The sequence below is a fragment of the Cyprinus carpio genome, chromosome A3 (assembly GCF_018340385.1).
Source record: "Cyprinus carpio isolate SPL01 chromosome A3, ASM1834038v1, whole genome shotgun sequence".
NCBI lineage: Eukaryota > Metazoa > Chordata > Actinopteri > Cypriniformes > Cyprinidae > Cyprinus > Cyprinus carpio.
Genome location: NC_056574.1, coordinates 20,937,295 through 20,955,533, shown reverse-complemented (window position 1 = coordinate 20,955,533; position 18,239 = coordinate 20,937,295). Strand labels below are relative to the sequence as shown.

General features: G+C 36.4%; 1 protein-coding gene across 3 annotated transcripts; it reads right to left on the bottom strand.

Annotated features, from left to right (window-relative positions):
* Positions 1 to 282: 282 nt before the first annotated feature.
* LOC122137200 (vesicle-fusing ATPase-like) lies at positions 283 to 17,762 on the bottom strand. 3 transcript variants are annotated; one of them, XR_006154699.1, is made up of 23 exons: positions 17,609 to 17,762; positions 9,631 to 9,716; positions 8,010 to 8,109; positions 7,570 to 7,609; positions 7,310 to 7,476; positions 7,113 to 7,220; positions 6,937 to 7,012; positions 6,699 to 6,854; positions 6,340 to 6,539; positions 6,056 to 6,221; positions 5,330 to 5,404; positions 5,039 to 5,226; positions 4,860 to 4,955; positions 4,609 to 4,765; positions 4,017 to 4,150; positions 3,774 to 3,840; positions 3,602 to 3,681; positions 3,317 to 3,451; positions 2,945 to 3,058; positions 2,524 to 2,579; positions 2,321 to 2,372; positions 1,365 to 1,445; positions 283 to 1,276 (listed from the first exon to the last, which is right to left on the bottom strand). XR_006154699.1 is itself a non-coding variant. In XM_042722973.1 (22 exons), exons 1-21 carry the CDS (start codon positions 17,618 to 17,620, stop codon positions 2,342 to 2,344), a joined length of 2,244 nt encoding a protein of 747 aa, XP_042578907.1. In that variant the 5' UTR covers positions 17,621 to 17,762; the 3' UTR covers positions 283 to 1,276; positions 2,321 to 2,341. The 3 variants fall into 3 exon arrangements, 2 of the variants coding, with proteins under 2 accessions (XP_042578907.1, XP_042578909.1); XM_042722973.1 differs by lacking the exon at positions 1,365 to 1,445; XM_042722975.1 differs by lacking the exons at positions 1,365 to 1,445; positions 2,321 to 2,372.
* Between the last annotated feature and the right edge of the window lie 477 nt (positions 17,763 to 18,239).

Here is an 18,239-nt window from a genome sequence, read left to right as displayed (position 1 = left end):
AGCAGTCAGGTGCTTCATGAAAACCAAGTGGGTGAGAGACTTATCACTAATTTGGCTTATTTGTTTTCCATTTCTGAATCATCATGACACTTATGTCCTTTTAAACTTTTTTTTTTTTTAAGCAAGATGTGTAATAGACTAGATAGATGGATATATACTTATTAATAATTTAGGAGAGGATAATGTATTATTAAAACAGTAAAAGCACTAGAACATGCTTGTTGAGGCGGCTACACTAGCACAGCAATGGAATGAATATTCACAACACAAAAACAAGAGTACTCCTTTTGAAAGCCTTTTTTTTTATTGCAGTAACACAATTTTGCATCTGGGCCGCACATCTCCAATAGTCATAACAGATCAAAGAGCTCTGGACATTGAACACTGGTCACAGAAACCATATAAATGAATGGGCAGGCAAAAATTAATACATAAAACAACATAAAACCAATATCTACACACACACTACACTTACACAGATAAATACAGCCACATAAACTAACTCACTCTAAAGCTGATCTGTAGCCTTTTGTTTATGCACTCAACCAAACACACACACACACACACACACACACACACACACACACACACACACACACCGACAGACACTCATGTAGTGACGACAGATTATCAATCCACTGTACAACTGATCAAGGTTGTTCTCAATGTGCTGGCTTCTGCAACACTAGTTTACATGGATATACTATATATTAACAGCTCTAACACTGTAAACTGAATGTACATAAAACTGAAACAAATCGAATTATCATATTTTGAGCCTATGTACAATATCAAGTAACACTGTGATCTATATTGTTTTCTTGTGTTACCACAACACAATCACAAAGGAAGGATTCAGCGTATGCACACTACGGACAGCACGGCTCATTTTCACTACTGTATATACACACACACCAACAGCCTTCTTATATCCTACTTAAGAGATTCATAAATTGCATGATATAGATATTCTATATATGTTCTGTCTCCAGCAGCATATATACATGTTTTTTAATCAGATTTTTTTTTACATCTTCATGGCTTTGAGTAGATTGAAAGGGATATCCATGTAAACAAACAGGGTACAGAAATATTACACATTGCACAAGACGATATTTGCTAATGGTTTGATATGAGGGGTGTCTGTGTGACCTCCGTCAGGTTATCTGTATTGTGAGGGTGTCGTTTAGGTGTCGTTTGCTCATAGTTGCCAGGGGAACATGCAGTTGGGAGGAACGTCTCTCCTGTCCTCTGTTACTCGTAGAAACCACGATCTCTGCAGAGAGAAGGATGGAGTGTGAGGAGGCGCAGAATGTTTACTCTGTGGGTGTGTGTACTGTATGCCGGTTGGTTTTGGGTTTCACCTCGGCCCCTTGGTGTTTGGGTATAGTCCAATTTACAGACAAGCTCTGGCACACAGACTCTGTGACTTTGATAGCTGCCATCTGAAAGTCAATCATTACCAATATTGACTGTTTTTCTAAGAGATAAAGTCAATATAAATCCAAATCAACCCTACTATCTTTCTTACTGCACATTTCTACTCTTATTGCGCATGATTGGTGCACATTGTTCTAAATAAAAACATTTTTGTTATATTCTTAACATCCCTTATCCCTCTTCCTTTTTCAGTTCTTCCCTTTAAAGTCAGTATGAAATAAAAACCTTCTTTTCCATATTGATCTTATTGTGATTGTGAATATATATTTGTAACAAGGCTAATAGTTGATTAGAATAAAATATATATATGGTAATTGTCTCACTGATTATTTAAATGTGTGGTGTAACATATTTAATAAGCACAGCATTACATTTTCTTTTATACAGTGATATTCATAGGTTTGGGGTCAATTCGATTTTTTAAAGTCTCACCAAAGCTGCATTTAATTAAAATACAGTAAAAACAGTAATATTTGGAAATATTAGTACAATTTTATTTTAAAATGTAATTATTCCTGTGATGCCAAAGCAGGAAACATTTCTTCCTACTATTAATGTTAAAAAAACAGTTGCTTAATATTTTTTATGAAATATTTATATGAAATGAAAATCTTTTGTAACATTATAAATGCCTTTACTGTTTGTTTGATCAACTGAATGCATCCTTGCTAATAAAAAATAAATAAATCTTACTGACCCAAAATGTTTCGTAGCAGCTATTAAAGCACATGAAGAGATCAGGCTGGCTTGGAATTGCTATAGGACACTAGTTTTTAGGTTCTGTATCTTTAAGGGGAAAAACTAAGGATCAAAAAAAGTTCAAAGCAACTACTCTGATGGCTCTGAATACAGCACACATAGTTAACCATGACACCCTTACCATCAGTTTTCACCAGCAGTGTTAAATTCGGATGTGATTGTTTTCATCCAGCCTGTCAATTAACAAAATCAAATATAAAGCAAGCTTAATGCCTGTTTAACTACTCATCAGGTTTGTGATCCAGTGAGTCTGTGGCAATAACTCCTTTATTAGACATTGTTGTGCCAAATATGCAAAATATTATTACAGTGGTGAGTACTCACGCTCCTTCGTTTTTGAGTAGAGAGAGGAACTTGCTGACTCTGTATGCCTGATCCATCTAGAGAGGAGCGTAAACACAACATGCTATAAATAAACTTTCATTTTCGCATATATGGTTCCTTGCATGTGACTGTGACGAGATGAAGTGAGCTCATGAGATTGCTAGACAGCACTTTAGATGACGTATGAGATTTTTCTTTGCATGAAATAGCTATAAAAATGTAATTATTTAGACCGACTCAAAGTTTCGAGTTCTATTTCTAAATATCTAGTTTTTAGAGTTTTTAGAGAGAATTTCTAGATGAACACTTCTAGCAGAAACAAATCCAAAGATTTAATGGTTTGAGTGACTCTTATTAGTTCCCAATAATATTTACAGACTTGGTCTTGCCTTGGTCTGAGGTAAACATTGATGAAGCTTACCTGTAGAGACATCTCAATAAGCATGAGAAGCTTTTTAATGCCAATCCACACTCTTTTTCCTTTCACATTCTGGGCAATGGTGGTTCTCTCAGCATCTGTGAAGCTGCCCAGGAGTTGTAATGAACAAAAAAAAAAAGATAAGTATGATAGTAACATTTAGAGCCTGTAAATGAAGTGCCAGAAGAGTGGTATCGCCCTCTACTGGCTTATGCTGAAAAGACATTAAATAAACTAGAATGCTGAAAAAACATCCTGTATCTCCTGATTTTATGTCATGTATCTTGCATAGATAGATAAATAGTAGTTTTTCTTACAGTTGTACAGCACATCAGCTTAAAAAGGAGCTCTGACTTTCATTTTGTCTCATCTCACCTCTAGAGCTTCAACCAGATGTTCCCCACTGGAGATATTTTGCACATGGATGGTGGTGCTGAATGCATCCAGCATCTCCATCTCCTGCAGCACGTCTTTACGGCTGGTGGTACCGATGATCAGCAGCTTACGGCCTTAAGATCAAGAGAAGAACACCAGGCATGTTATGCCCATAATCTAATACACTTACAGTACATAGATAAATGCATTGAGTGACAGAATAAAAAGAGTAAAACACCATCACAAATGCACACATACATATCATATAAAAGCATTAGAATTTACATGAGGTGGAGTCTTCTTCAGCAAAACCAGCAGGGCCTGAAGAACCAGGTTGGAGAATCGAGGACCAATCGGCACGTAATCTGTTTCACAACACATAATTAATAGTATGCCGTTAATAGTGTAAACAGACAAAATAACAAACTCAACAATTTAAATAGTTAAACAGTCTAACCTAACAGGCGCTCAATGTCATCAACCACAACACAGCTCAGCTGAGACTTGTAAGCATCGTCAAAGACCTGAGAAGTAATATTGAACATTTGTAATGATAGTGTGCAGAACAACAACTTTGCCTTTGAGAATACAAAATGTGAATAGATTATATGTTGATATATTATATTAAAATGTATAAAACTGTCATATTTTAATTAAGATTGTATTCAAATTTATGAGCACACAATATTTTACCACTAACCTTCTTGATTGCCTGGCATTTGGAGATCTCTGAGTGGCCAATCATCTTGTCTGGAGAGCAGATCTTAATGAATGGGAACTGCGAGTCCTCTGAGATTTTGGCGGCCAGAGCCGTCTTTCCACTGTGAGGAGGTCCTGAGGCAAAAAACATGATGTGTCAGAACTGCGAAGTCTACATCGGGGTGGAACACCTAACAGGGAACGTTCCCGCAAGTCTCACTAACATTCATGTATTATGTAAATGTTAGAAAAAAACATTCTCAACTTTCTTATAACATTTCTATATTACATGTATGCTTTGTGTAATGTTCTTATTACTTGATGATTCTTGAACATTGAACATATTGACAGAAAACGTGCTTAGAACAACATTCTCAGAATGTTCTTATGATCTTATCAGCATCCTTATGATGTTATTTTATTCTTGATGAACATTCTAATAATGTTGAGAGAAACGTACTTGGAACAACATTTTCATATGGTCCTTGTGATGTTAATATTTGCTGAATGTTTTTATAATGGTAGCATAGGACATTCATGGATGGTCCTTACAATGTTATTTCTACTTAATGAAAGTAAAAATGAAAGCTCACCCTCAAGAAGCACAGACACGAGTGGGGTGCGGTCACTGTTCTTAGCCTGCTGCACCAGCAGCTCGCCGTCCTCCAGCACTCGGGTCACTGGATCACCCCACTTAATGATTCCGTTCATGATGTAACTGGAATAGTCTTCCTGGTTGGTGCCAAAAGCCTGACAAAGGTAAAAGAGGACATGGTTTCACTTGACGACTACTCTGCAGTCCTTCTGCTGATAAAAACAATTATTCAACAAAGCAGATAATTACAGGTTTAATGTCGTTATTCAAGGACCCCATGAAATCTGTTCGAGTGACTTGCAGCTTTTCTGCTCGCTCCATGTCCACCTCTACAGTAGATGTGGCCTGGAATACAGTTGAGCATGGGTTTAGACCTTTCAAATGGGGTATTATGAAAGATGCACAGATCAATATACAGTACTTTGTACCTTAATGTGGCGGTTCATGGCAGTAGATTGGGCAGCTCTGACCAGGCCCTCCAGTTCAGCTCCACTGTAGTTCTTGGTCTCAGCAGCCAGTTCTTTAACATCCACATCACCAGACAGGAGGTTAAACTCTCTCATCTTCGCTGTGTGAATGTTCAGGATCTGAACACGGCCATTTTCATCCGGCAAACCTGGGTGATGAGACGTAGACAGATAGGTAAGAATGAACCAAGATAGAGAGAGTGTTGAATTTATTTAGTTTTTTTGGTTGCTGAACAAAGTGCAAGGCCCTACCGATTTCCATCTTTACTTCAAATCGGCCAGGTCTCATCAAAGCGTCATCTATCAGGTCAGGCCTGTTAGTCATGCCTTTCAGATAAAGACAAATGCACAGGTTAGAAAAAATAAATAAAAAAAAAATAAAAAAAGAGAATATTTAAGATTTGCAGTAACTTTTATTATGATTAATGTAATAAAAACTTTACAGTAATTTAATAATAATAATAATGTAAAAAAAAATGTAAATTATTTTATGAAAAATTTATTCTTGTTATTATGATATTAAAATATTTAGTTTTTAATAATAATAATAATAATAATATTACATAATTATAATCATTGTTATCATTATTATTGTTATTCAGATCTAAAGCTATTTTCTGTCCAATAATCAATCGTTTCTTTCAAGCCACATTAGATTATTTTTTGAACTTAAATACTACGACTACTATTACTTATAATAATAATTATCATTATTATTATAAAATGTTTAGCTTTTAATAACAATCAAAAATAATTCATTATATAAATTTAATATATGCATTTGTTTTGATATTATTAATGAAAGCTACACACCTTTTGGTACATTAATCAATCTATTTTTTTTTTTTTTCAAAAGTCATATTAGATTTGCAAAAAACTTGGTTATGTAGTATTTACTTGCAGTCATAGATTTAGTGTTCTATTATGAGCACCTAATATTGCAAAGCAACAGAACATATAATAACTGCTGCTATTCACCAATGACAAGGATGTTGTTGAGCTGCTCCACTCCGTCGATCTTGGACAGGAGCTGGTTGACCACAGTGTCATGCACACCTGTGCTGCTGGCACCTGTACCACGCTGCTTACAGATTGCATCCAGTTCATCAAAGATGATGATATGCAGGCCACTGTTAGCACCCAACTGCACAGAAAAACACAGAATTATAATGAAGCAATAGAAGACAGCATGGTATACTATAGTAGAGTAATGTACGGTATCATGAGGATAGTGTGTTTAAGAGGGCATTTTGTCATCTCACCCTTTTCTGTTCCTCCTCAGCATCTGCAAACAGTTTCCTAATATTGGCCTCAGATTCACCAACATACTTGTTGAGGATCTCTGGTCCGTTGACTATCTTTGGCTCTCTGGCATTCAGCATCTTACCGATTTGCCTGGCCATCAGTGTTTTACCACAGCCAGGAGGACCAAAGAGCAGGATGCCTTTCACATGCTTACAGCCTACAGAGAAAACAACTCACTTTTACAACTCCCAAAAACACATTATCCACAATCAATGCATCTGAGTAATTACAAATATCAACATAAATGTACCATTCTGGTCAATAGATGCTTTTTACAAGATTACACAACAAAATGGAAAGTGAAGACAACACATACCCATCTGCTCCACAATGTCTGGCGGGAAAACTCGAGAGGCAAAAGCCCTGCGGAAGATATCGGAGAACTCCTTGTCTAGACCACCGATGCCCATTTTCTCAAAGTTCCAGTCAGGGTTAATGATCGTCTGACGGGCTTCTTTGGTCTTGGCCTTGCCTAGTGAGAAGGAGGAGCCGAGTTACAAGGCTGTTTATATGACAATAAATAGAAACTTATTTTCAAGTGTGACAAAACTCACCAACTAGAGTAAGAGATGAGCCCTCGGATTTTTCAAAAATCACTTGACTGTTTCCAACCAACAGACCGATCTCAATCTGTGAACAAAGGATAATTAACTGTGTATTCACATAATTAAATATATTTTCATAATGACATTACAGTGCAATTCAGAACATTTTGTTCTCTTTCCAATACCTGCTGCTTTTTGCCAGATTCTGGTTCGCCCCTCAGTATGCTGGAGTCCATCGCCTCAATGCCCTTGATAACTAGGCCAAAGAGCTTGTCACAGAAACTGAAGACCAGCTATGACAGGAAAAGCACAAGACAAAAAAATTTAATAAAATAAGCAAGTATAATTATACATCAGATACCATTTATTCATTACCATTTACCTGCTGCCCCACAGAGAAACCCTGATTGTTGAAATGCTGAATAAACTCAGCAGCCATTTTGTCTGAGTCGTAGGGACTGGAGTCAGTGCTCTTCTTCTGCAGGAAGTCAATCTCAATGGTCATGGCACCAATGCACTGCTTGGATTTGTCAAAGTTGTAGTTGGCCACTGAAATGATGGGAAACAAAATCATTTTTTTGAGTATTTGATGTAAAAATTGTGTATTTGTTGCAAATGTTCATCCAAGAGCAATGTACACACCTTCTATTTCTTGTCCGATGGACAGGCCTGCCCATTTCCTCTTTAAGAAAAAGAAGAGAATGAATAAAACAGCAAAAAGTCTATAAAAATACAGGCACTGTCTGATTGTCTGTACTTAAAGGGACAGATCACCCAAAAATGAAAATGTCATAATTTATTTACTCTTGTGTCATTCCAAACCAGTTCTTTCTACTGTGGAACATAAAATAAGATATTTTGAGGAATATTTTTGTCCATGCAATGGAAGTCAGTGCTAACCAAAACTGTTTGGTTATCAGCGTTCTTCAGAATAACTTCTTTTATGTTCCACAGAAGAAAGAACGTCGTACAGGTGACCTAGCCATTTAAATCTGTTAGCTGTTGTTTGGGCTAAAATGTGAAGTGTTTGTCTTCTGTTGTGTTTGCATCAAAAGTAAAAGATCTTGGCAGGAGTCCTGCACCTGTGGCAAACTGAAAGCGATGGTTCCAGGAAGCACTGAGTGGTGACACTTCACTGTGAACACAAACTTGTGGGCGGGTGTTGTCCTCACAGTCACATGCCTGGCGAGAGAGGCAGAAAATATTCAACTTCTAATGACACAATGATCAAAAAATACAATGTTTAACAGAAACTATTGTGGTTCTATTTCCCCCCACATTTACAACTGCACCAATCCAACATAATCTGAGATTAGCACATTGGATTATATGTGTGAACGACTGACAATGACAATTCATTCAATTTAAGCACAGGTTAATCATAATCATGGATAATATATTTATACATGTGATGACTTAATAGTTAGGGACTAACTGGAAGCTTTGACCACTATCTTTAATGTTTTTTTTCCACTAAAAAAACAACAACAAAATAAATAATAATAATTAATAATAATTTAATAATTTAGTAATAATAATAATTATTATATATAAAAAATGTGTCTGCATAAAAAAATAATATTATAATAATAATATTGATTTTTTAAAAAATATATTTTTATTATTTATTACAGGATACATCAATTTACATCACACACTAACATGCCGTATATCGATAATATAGCGACACAAACCCACTCAAATCAGCCCTCATGCTGTGATATTCTTGGACATGAGGCATCAGCAAGAGGCACTGCGGCAGACTCTTTCAGCCTGAGTTAATGTCTGGACTGATTCAGCATTCAGGACACACACACACACTTGAAGCCTAGGGAAAATCACCAGCTCCACTGCTAGAGCACTAATTAGCTTGAAACTTTCCCTACAGTGTTACATACACCCATGAACTGCAAAAAGATAATGTGTACTACACATTACATATGATTAATGAGTATCCATTGTCGTGGGTCCATGACAGAAACGTTTTTATTAAGGGGCAGTATTTGCCCCACAGAAGTATTTTCCCCTTATAAGTCATGTTTAGGCATATTTTTTCTCTACTAAACCTAAAAGAATGTAACTTTCTACTAAATCCATGAGAATAGAATGTTATGACATATGAAATGAAGACAGTCAGCACCATACACAACAAACTGGGATGCACTGTGTGTTCTGACACCTTTCTATCATGGCCAGCAAGTCTTTGAATGGTTTGAGCTACAATAGTTTTTTTTTATGTTATTGGACTAGACAGGCTAGCCTTTGCTCCCCACGTGGATCAGTGAGCCTTGGGTGCCCATGACCCTGATGCCGGTTCACCAGTCGTCCTTCCTTACACCATTTGGGAACACCCCACAAGACATGCTGTTTTTGAGATGCTTTGACCCAGTCGTCTAGCCATCACAATTTGGCCCTTGTCAAAGTCACTCAGACCTTTTCACCATATCAAACATATGAAATTCAAGAACTGACTGTTCACTTGATGCCTAATATTGTTTATCCCACCCCTTGACTGGTGCTATTGTAACAATATAATCAATGTTATTCACTTCACCTGAATAACATTATAACATTATGTATAGTATATATAATAATTTCCTATCTACAATAATGATTAACTGCAAAGTATCTACTGGCCGTCGTATCATTTGATTGATTTCGGTGTGCAAATGTGATGAATCTGTGGTGCGGGTGAATACTCACTGTCCAGACTGCAAGTCTTTCTCACTCACAACTGCACAGTTCGTCAGTGACAGCTCATCTGTCGGGCATCGAGCCGCTTGCATCGTCTGCACAGAGACAGATAATAATAAAGAGAGAGAGTAAGATGGTGAGAAGCAGAAGAGAAGTTTTCCTTAATGAGAACAAGACATCTGGTTATTGATGTTGAAGCTTAAAGGTGATGTGTGTAATTTTATTTTTCTTCTGTTCAGTTAATATCAGAGAGAAGTACAAATAAGCATCATCAGTTTATTTCCCTCAGGCTCTGTGGCACTTTTGGTACATAGTTATATTTATTTAAGCAGCAAAACAGAACAACATTGGCTCAACCAATGGCATGGATTGGGGGGCGGGACTATCTGACTGACTGGCCAATGGAAGTTAAGGAGAGTCTTTAGGGAAACCTTACTTGAGAACTAGCACCTCTGTAGTTTCACTTTGTGGCGCTAGTGGCACAGAAATTATACACTTCAGCTTTAATATTTGCATCTTGCTATATTAGCTCACTGGGTGTCATTTCTCATGTTTAAACCACACCATATGATGGAGTACCCATGATTCTCTGCAGATTTTTAAAAATAGGAAATCCCATGGTGCAAAATAGCAAGATGCAAAGCTGTTTTTACTGCGCAAGCTAAAAACTTGTCCAACATTCGAAGCATTGAGATTCTCATCTAATCATCCCTTCCAGGATCACATGCATCATGTTTTATTGCAATAGAGATTCTACAAACCCCAAACCAATAATACTAGGGGTTAGAAATAAACAGTGTTGGATAACATTAAATGAGGCAGTAAATAAAGAGGCAAGGGAACAGCAGCAAAAATATAATCATAAATCTGTCTACAAGAGAGCAACAGTCACCTAATGCGTTAAACATGGGTAACTGTGAAACATAAAAGACAAATAAATATTTGAAGCAAAGACTGAGAGTGAAGGTTCATGGGTGTTCTAGCTTTATTTGCTCCTTCTTTGGCTGCAACCAACCAAAGAACCATAAATAAAACAGACTAGAAAAGAAAGAAAAAGAAAAAGGAATTAAAAAGCAGGGCTGCACGCTATTCCCATCTGGGTATATGGTATATGAAAAGAACAGAGTGCTACTGAAAGAAAGATTCACATCAATTCTTGGAACATTTTATGAGAAATGTCAGAGGTTTAGCATCCTAAAGATTTAGTATTGTAAAGTATTGTAGTATTATCCTGAAAATTGTGACAATAAAGATTACACATCAGTCCACTGCAATGATTTAACAATGACTGTTGTTAATAAAAACATGGCGATGCTTTTTCTGTACATAATGAAGAATACTTGCCTATAGAACAGCAGCTATACAAATAAACACAGAAAATGTAACCTACACTGAGAATTCTGAAAAGTTGATGACACTCTCAGACACAATGTGCAAATCTTTTTACCCCTATAAGATTCATAGTACTACTTAAAGAGATAGTTCACCCAAAAATTCAACTACCCCTTGATTTACTCATCCTCAAGCCATCCTAGGTGTATATGACTTTCTTCTTTCAGACGAATACAATCTGCGTTATATAAAAAAAAATGTCCTGGCTCTTCCAAGCTTTATAATGGTAGTAAATGGGGGTCAAGATTTTGAAGCCCAAAAAAATGCATCCATCCATCATAAAGTATACGTTGCTCACTAGTCACTTCTCACCGGAGCTTACACTACACCTACGTCCTTTGTCATCCGCTGGAACGCTACTCTCTTGTAAACGTGCTTACGACAGTTAGCGGAAGCTAGAGATTATGATTTGTAAAATTTTAAATATGGATATTTTTCTTACACAAACGCATCGATTCACTTCAGAAGGCCTTTATTAACCCCCCCGAGCTGGATGCACTTTATTTTGCTTCAAAATCTTGACCAAAAAGAGCCAGAACATTTTTTTTTATTATTATAACTCTGATTGTATTTTCATTCTTTCAAAATTTTAATTTTTGGGTGAACTATTCCTTTAAGGGTACATATAAGGTACTTATGTATACTTCCATTATATATACATTTTAGAGCTATTGTTTAGAGGAGTGTTTATAAGCTGTTTTACCCATGCAGGTACCATTTTTGCACCATTTTTTTCTGTATTAAAGTCAGCTTGAAAACTGTGATCGTCTTTTCTTCCTTATTGTGATGTATATCCGAGTGAAATGAAAGATAATGAGGACAAATGAATTAAAAAAAAAACTAAGTAATGAGTTTTTCACAGATAAATAATTTTTTAATAAACACTGCAATATTCCATTGAAACGAAAATTTAAAGGCAAGAATTTGGATTTATTCCAGCGTGAGGCCAGGAAGCAGAACTAGAGGACAGTAAATGGCTCTTTGAGGGTTTGTATCTGATTCAAAGCCTGGGTGTGGATGTTAACTCAACAGGCAAACATAATCCCATTAACGAAGAGCAGTCCAGCAATTAGACCTACTTTAGTCGCAGGTCTGAAAAGCAATAATCCATGTCTTCCTGCCAGCACGCACAATAAACTCACCACAGGCCCTCACGCCATTCAGTCGTTATAGCTGGCCCTTTAGTACTCAACCTCAAATCAACATTTATTTGTCCTGAGAGTGAGAACACAGGCAGATGATCTTGAGTTGGATGGTTTGTGTCTATGGCATTGTGACGCAGTTTGAGCATTGTAACGCTGTAGTGCTCCCTTGAGTCGTTGCTACCAAGAAGTGTCATGGCAACAGGTGTTACAGCCTGTCAGCTCTCAGGACACTAAGGGTGATGCAGAAAGCTAATGTAAGTGAAGCATACAGCTCAATCTGGCAAGCGAGACAAGCAGAGGCAGAGGGTATTCGGAAAGCATACATACCTTGAAAAATATTACAACCTTGGGGGCCAATGAATGCACGCAAGCAAGAGGGAGGGCAGAAGGACATAAGACAAACAGTTGAAACAGCCAGCACCACACTGAGCCGAAGATAGCATGTGGTTGAGAAACAATAGAGTGTGCAGCACGAGGCAGCATGCAGAGCAGAATCAGGATTAACTGCAAGTGTGCTTGAAGGAGAAGCAAAGGCAAAGCACGGGTGAACCAAACCCTGATATGGTAGGGGAATGTGTATGTCCTTTTGTCAGTCATATGAAATATGAAAAGTTGCAATAATAGGGTTTAATGCATATGCTGAAAAATATATCATATGTGAACACAAGTCATCATGTCATTAGCGCGACTGTCAGTAGTAAAAACAACAACAACAAACAACAACATCTTTAGTGCAAACAGAAATCTAAGACTAAAGATTTTATCGGCCAAAATCAAATTCGGCCATGAATTTTAAAATCAGTGTTTACTTACTAATTACCAAAACTACCCTAATGAAAAAAATTACATAAACATAAAAATATAATATAGTAGTATATACTATGTATATATACTAGTATGTATGTATATATATATATATATATATATATATATATATATATATATATATATATATATATATATATATATATATAAAATCATTTGAAAAAGTTAGGACACTATTGAATAGTCCATGGTTTTCTGTATCAGGACATAATAAAAAATGATCTGATCCTGCTCCATTTAGAAAATAAAACCTCAGATGAACAACAACACATGACATATCACACCGTGACATTATTTATTTAAAAAAATTAAAGCCAAGATGGAAAAGCCATGTGTGACAAAGTTAGGACACCCTATGATTCAATTGCCTGTAGATCCACTTTTACTAGCAACTTGAAGTAATAATTTTCTGTAATCAGCATATGAAAATTGCTGCTGAAAATTCAGCTTTGATATCAAAGGAATAAATTACATTTTAAAGTATATAAAATAGAAAACTTATTTTAAATTGTAATATAGTATAATATTACCGTTTTACTGTATTTTTGATCAAATAAATGCAGTCTAAATCTGAGCAAATAAATAAGCTTTGAAAAAGACAACCACAGTATAATTCAGCACCGAATTTACAAAATAAAATGCTGCATGCCATTACATCAGTCAGTGTGGTTAGTAAAAATCTATTTCAAGCAGCACTACTCTCCATGTTTAATGAGACTGGGCCTCTAGAGAGATATTCAATGAGGAATGAGGAGAACTCTGATCTAAAGACTGTCGAAAAGAAACAGAATGTCCTGTCACAGGGCTGAAAACAACTGCACTTGTAATAAGCTAATGACTTTATCTAGCATATAATTAAGCATTATTAGTTTACGTGGCCATTTCATAAGTGGCAGAGTTAAGATCAACAGACAAACAAAGGTTCAACCAATGCAGAGATTTCTGGATGTCACAGATGCCTCACATGGTTAGACTACTGGATTACACTGGATTACTTTCGGTTTATGGATTGTACCCCTGATGTATCACACTTAATGAAGGATGATCCTTATATCACACAATGCAAAACAAGATTAATGCAAAAAAAACTTCTCCTCATAACCCATCATGGAAATTATGCATTCAAGCTTCCTGATTGGTCAACTGCAAAAGGCTAACTCCTTACGCAAGACCAAGGATGGTAACTATAATAATAACTATATAGTTTAATTATCATTCTAATTCTGTGAGAATAGGGCAGTCCACACCACAACTATAACGACAACAACAGAACAATTTATTTTCCAGCTGATGCACGATAAAAGCACTGAGAGCCAGTCAGAACCCACATGACTTTAAAGAGCTTGAGCATTTAAAGCAGACGACAAACCAGCAGCACACGCTTATAATAAACAGAACGATACCGCGTGTTGGTGTGGACACTGATATAATTATCATTATAGTTATTATTATAGTCTAACAGGCTTTAACTGAACATTATTCTGAGAAAAACTACAGTCAAAGCAGTTTAAAGAAAAATAAGAAAGAAAATGTAAGAAGGTGAATAAAAAAAAAAGAACATTAAATGAGCCTGATGTAAATTTTACATCACTGTTAGAACACGACTTGCAATTCCTGAAACACATTTCAAGCTTTTCCAATCTATCACTTGCTTTTAATTATCCCAGAGGGAGATCTTAGTTGAAATCATTTCCAGGACAGAAAGAAAACTTTAAATCACTTCTGATCAGTTTTTTTTTTTTGGCATGCATTTAGCTGCTTGATGTGATATAATTGCATGATGAAGATGCTGCTTGTCAGTTAATTGAAACAAGAAGCCATTAACATCCGCAAAGACTGGTTTTAATGGGTAAAATTAATACTTTAAATGTATAGATGATAATAAACCTCATATGATGCTAATTAGCTGTGTGGCATTCATATTGTAACAAAAAAAATAGCTTTCATGCAGGGCTTTGATTAGAGCCACAAGTGATGGGCTGGATTTCTCAACAATATAAATTATTCATTCAAATTTAATAGAGCTTGCCAGTTATTCTAGTGCCCATGCCACTTTTTGATGCTCACAGAAGCCTTTTCACTAATATAAAAAGATTTATCTGGTAGCCGTTTTTGATTAAATAAAGCAATGTATATAAGTGCTACAAAGGCAAGAAGCATTTATTTAAAGCAGAGGAAATTCTCTTAAGAGACGACCAGTGCTCACGGGAGACACTCATGAAGGAATGAAGGAAAATCTCATATTCTTCAGTTCATCCTAACAGATATTGAGCAGAACTCTGAACTATATCTCACATACATCTAGAGTGCAATATGATAGACACAACCAGACTGTGTATCATTCATACTCTCTGTGAGAAGCCAGAGAAAATATTAAGTCTTTTAACACTGAGCTGAACTCTGTGGGTGAAGGATGCCCACACAGAGCTCGTCTGCCTTGGTCTAGTTTGATCAGTGCAGCTCACAAGAAATATCTCATCATAATCAAAAGAATGAAGAAATTGTTCTGCTGACAATGGCATCTCAGCAAATACAACCTGAACAACTGATTTTCCAGTGTTCACTCTCTCCATTCTCATCTTGATTTACTCTTCTTCAGTAGAATCACTCCAGAGAACATGATGGGCACTGACACTTGTGTGACTCATAAATGCTCATCTTTTCTTACAGTTGTTCGTGGGTGTGTGACAGGCATTTACAAATTTCTGAACAGCTTTCACCTGCTATTTCACTGGCATGTTCTGTCCTACCTTAAGCATAATAAAGCCATTAGATACAGTGACAGCTATAGTAAACTGTGACTATATAATCTGCAATCTTTTATGCACATATACAGTATATATACAGTATATATATATATATATATATATAATGCATTTTGTAGATATATATATATATATACACACACACACACACACATACAGGCAGACTGCATAAAAGATATATAATTTAATGGATCAAGGTGTTTATTTTTATTCCATTTTGATTGTATCTAATTTTCCCATTACATCCCACAATAATACCTATAGTGGTTTATTAGTCAAGTCAAGTCACCTTTATTTATATAGCGCTTTATACAATACAGATTGTGTCAAAGCAGCTTTACCGTGTTAAACTGGAAAAACATGTGCTAATAATGTAAGAGCACAATGGAGAAGAGTCAGTTTATCAGTTAAAGTCAGTTCATGGTTGATTCAGCAATGTCATCGTCCAGCTCAGTTCAGTTCTCTTCCTATAGTATCTGTGCAGTCAAGTCAACAACGTTGCCAGAAATTGTGTCCCCAACTAAGCAAGCCAAAAGCGACAGTGGCAAGGAGCCAAAACTCCATCGGTGACAGAAATTGGAAAATAAAAAAAATAAAAACCTTGGGAGAAACCAGGCTCAGTCAGGGGGGCCAGTTCTCCTCTGGCCAGACAAAACCATCATGGTTCGGTTTAATTCCAGATTGAGCAGAGGTCCCTATAATATATTAATGTCCCTAAAGTATTTGGCTTGATTGTCAACTTAATTAAAATCCCCCACTATATTGCAGTGCATTTAGAGAGTATGAACTACATGATCTCCAATATATATGAATCATGAAATTATCATTAAAATAAATTATAAAAATAAACATAAGTAAATAAATGGGTGAAAAAAATAAACAAGGGCTTAAATGAAACTTAAGACTATGAAACTAAAGACAATGATGCCATTTTGAAAGCATTATCTCAATGAGGAGCAAAGGTTCAGACCTACAGCGCTCCATCCTGCAGCACGGAGAGGGAGTGCTCAATTTTTTCGCACAAAATACTTTCGTATTGGGGGAGCAATGTGTTTCTGTGGAGATTTTGACGCGAATGCGTGATTTTAGACGGGAAATCGCAGGCTTGCTCATTCATCGCGAGCTTTCAAAGCAGAAACAGTGTGGTGTGATGAGCTTATGTGAGCATTACGCGAGCCATGTCAAGGTTAAATCCGCAGAACGAGCACAGTCCTGTCATTTCACTCTTCACGACAGCGTTCCACAACACAAAATACGGTACATGGCTACTGAAAATATAAATTTTTATATACGATATTAAAAGGTTAATATGGAACAACCGCCTGCTGGCTCACGTTGTACCTTATCGATGGGCTAAAGTAAATGGACAACCTCCTCGGTTCTATTTTAGGCATTTGCTTGTTTACCGATGGGCTGAGACTAGAAACAACCAGTCACCACTATTTCACGATGCACCCAAATGCTGGAAAAGTGCCACCACCGAGATTCGAGCACTCTTGAGGGAGTATTATTATTATTGTTCAAAGCTTGCCGCGTATCTTTGTGCGGTAGCCATATATTAGCATGCTATGAACTGTAATGTAAACCAAAAACCAGCAATATCACTGCAGATCTGCATTGGCGGTCCCAATTGACCGTATAGCCACTTGCTACTGTCTGTAGGCTGTATATTATTGAGAGATGCCAGTGGCGGTCATTAAACTGGAAAGGCTTTTTTTTTTTTTTTTTTGGAAAAAGAGACGCTAAAGCTCTTCTACAGAGCGATTATTGTGAAATATTATGTTACATTTAAACTCAGTGCTAGTGCTTAATATCGTATAAGATTATTTGTTGAATAATTCAAATGGAAGCATATCTTACCCGGGTCGCCATGTTTGCGTTAGATGATTCTGCTCGGAAGAGCTCCACGCAGCAGTAATAGAGCAGCACCACACAGCAGTGGACAGCGACACAGGCGAGAGCTGCGCATGCGCGCTTCGCCCTAGAGACGGAAACTTTGACTCATTTCGTGAATCGATTCTTTCGAACAGTTCGTTTCAGAGAACAGTTTCAAAAAATCCGAGTCAGTTGTTCTTTACGTAAACACGTAGTTAATGATGTCATGAATTGGCATAGTGCTCTAAAACGTTCTACTTAGATCACATTTAGAACATACGTCATTACTATTTAACGTTCATAACTGACCTGTAGCAAATGAATAAAGAATCAAAAATATTTTATTATTACTAAATAAAACTTAGAATCTGAATTTATACATATAAAATACTTTAATTCTTTTGCATCACAAAACTGAAGACTTTATTATTATTATCATTGGGCCCTATCAATCAAAACGTGTTTACTCCATTTGTTAATGGGTAAGATGCTTTATCAAACAGGGCGTTCTACACTTTTCAGATGAATCGACAAGCAAATCTCTTATAGGCAGTCATATTAAGCTGTGAGTAGAAAAAGTATTACACATCACTTTCATACAAATACAAAAAAACTC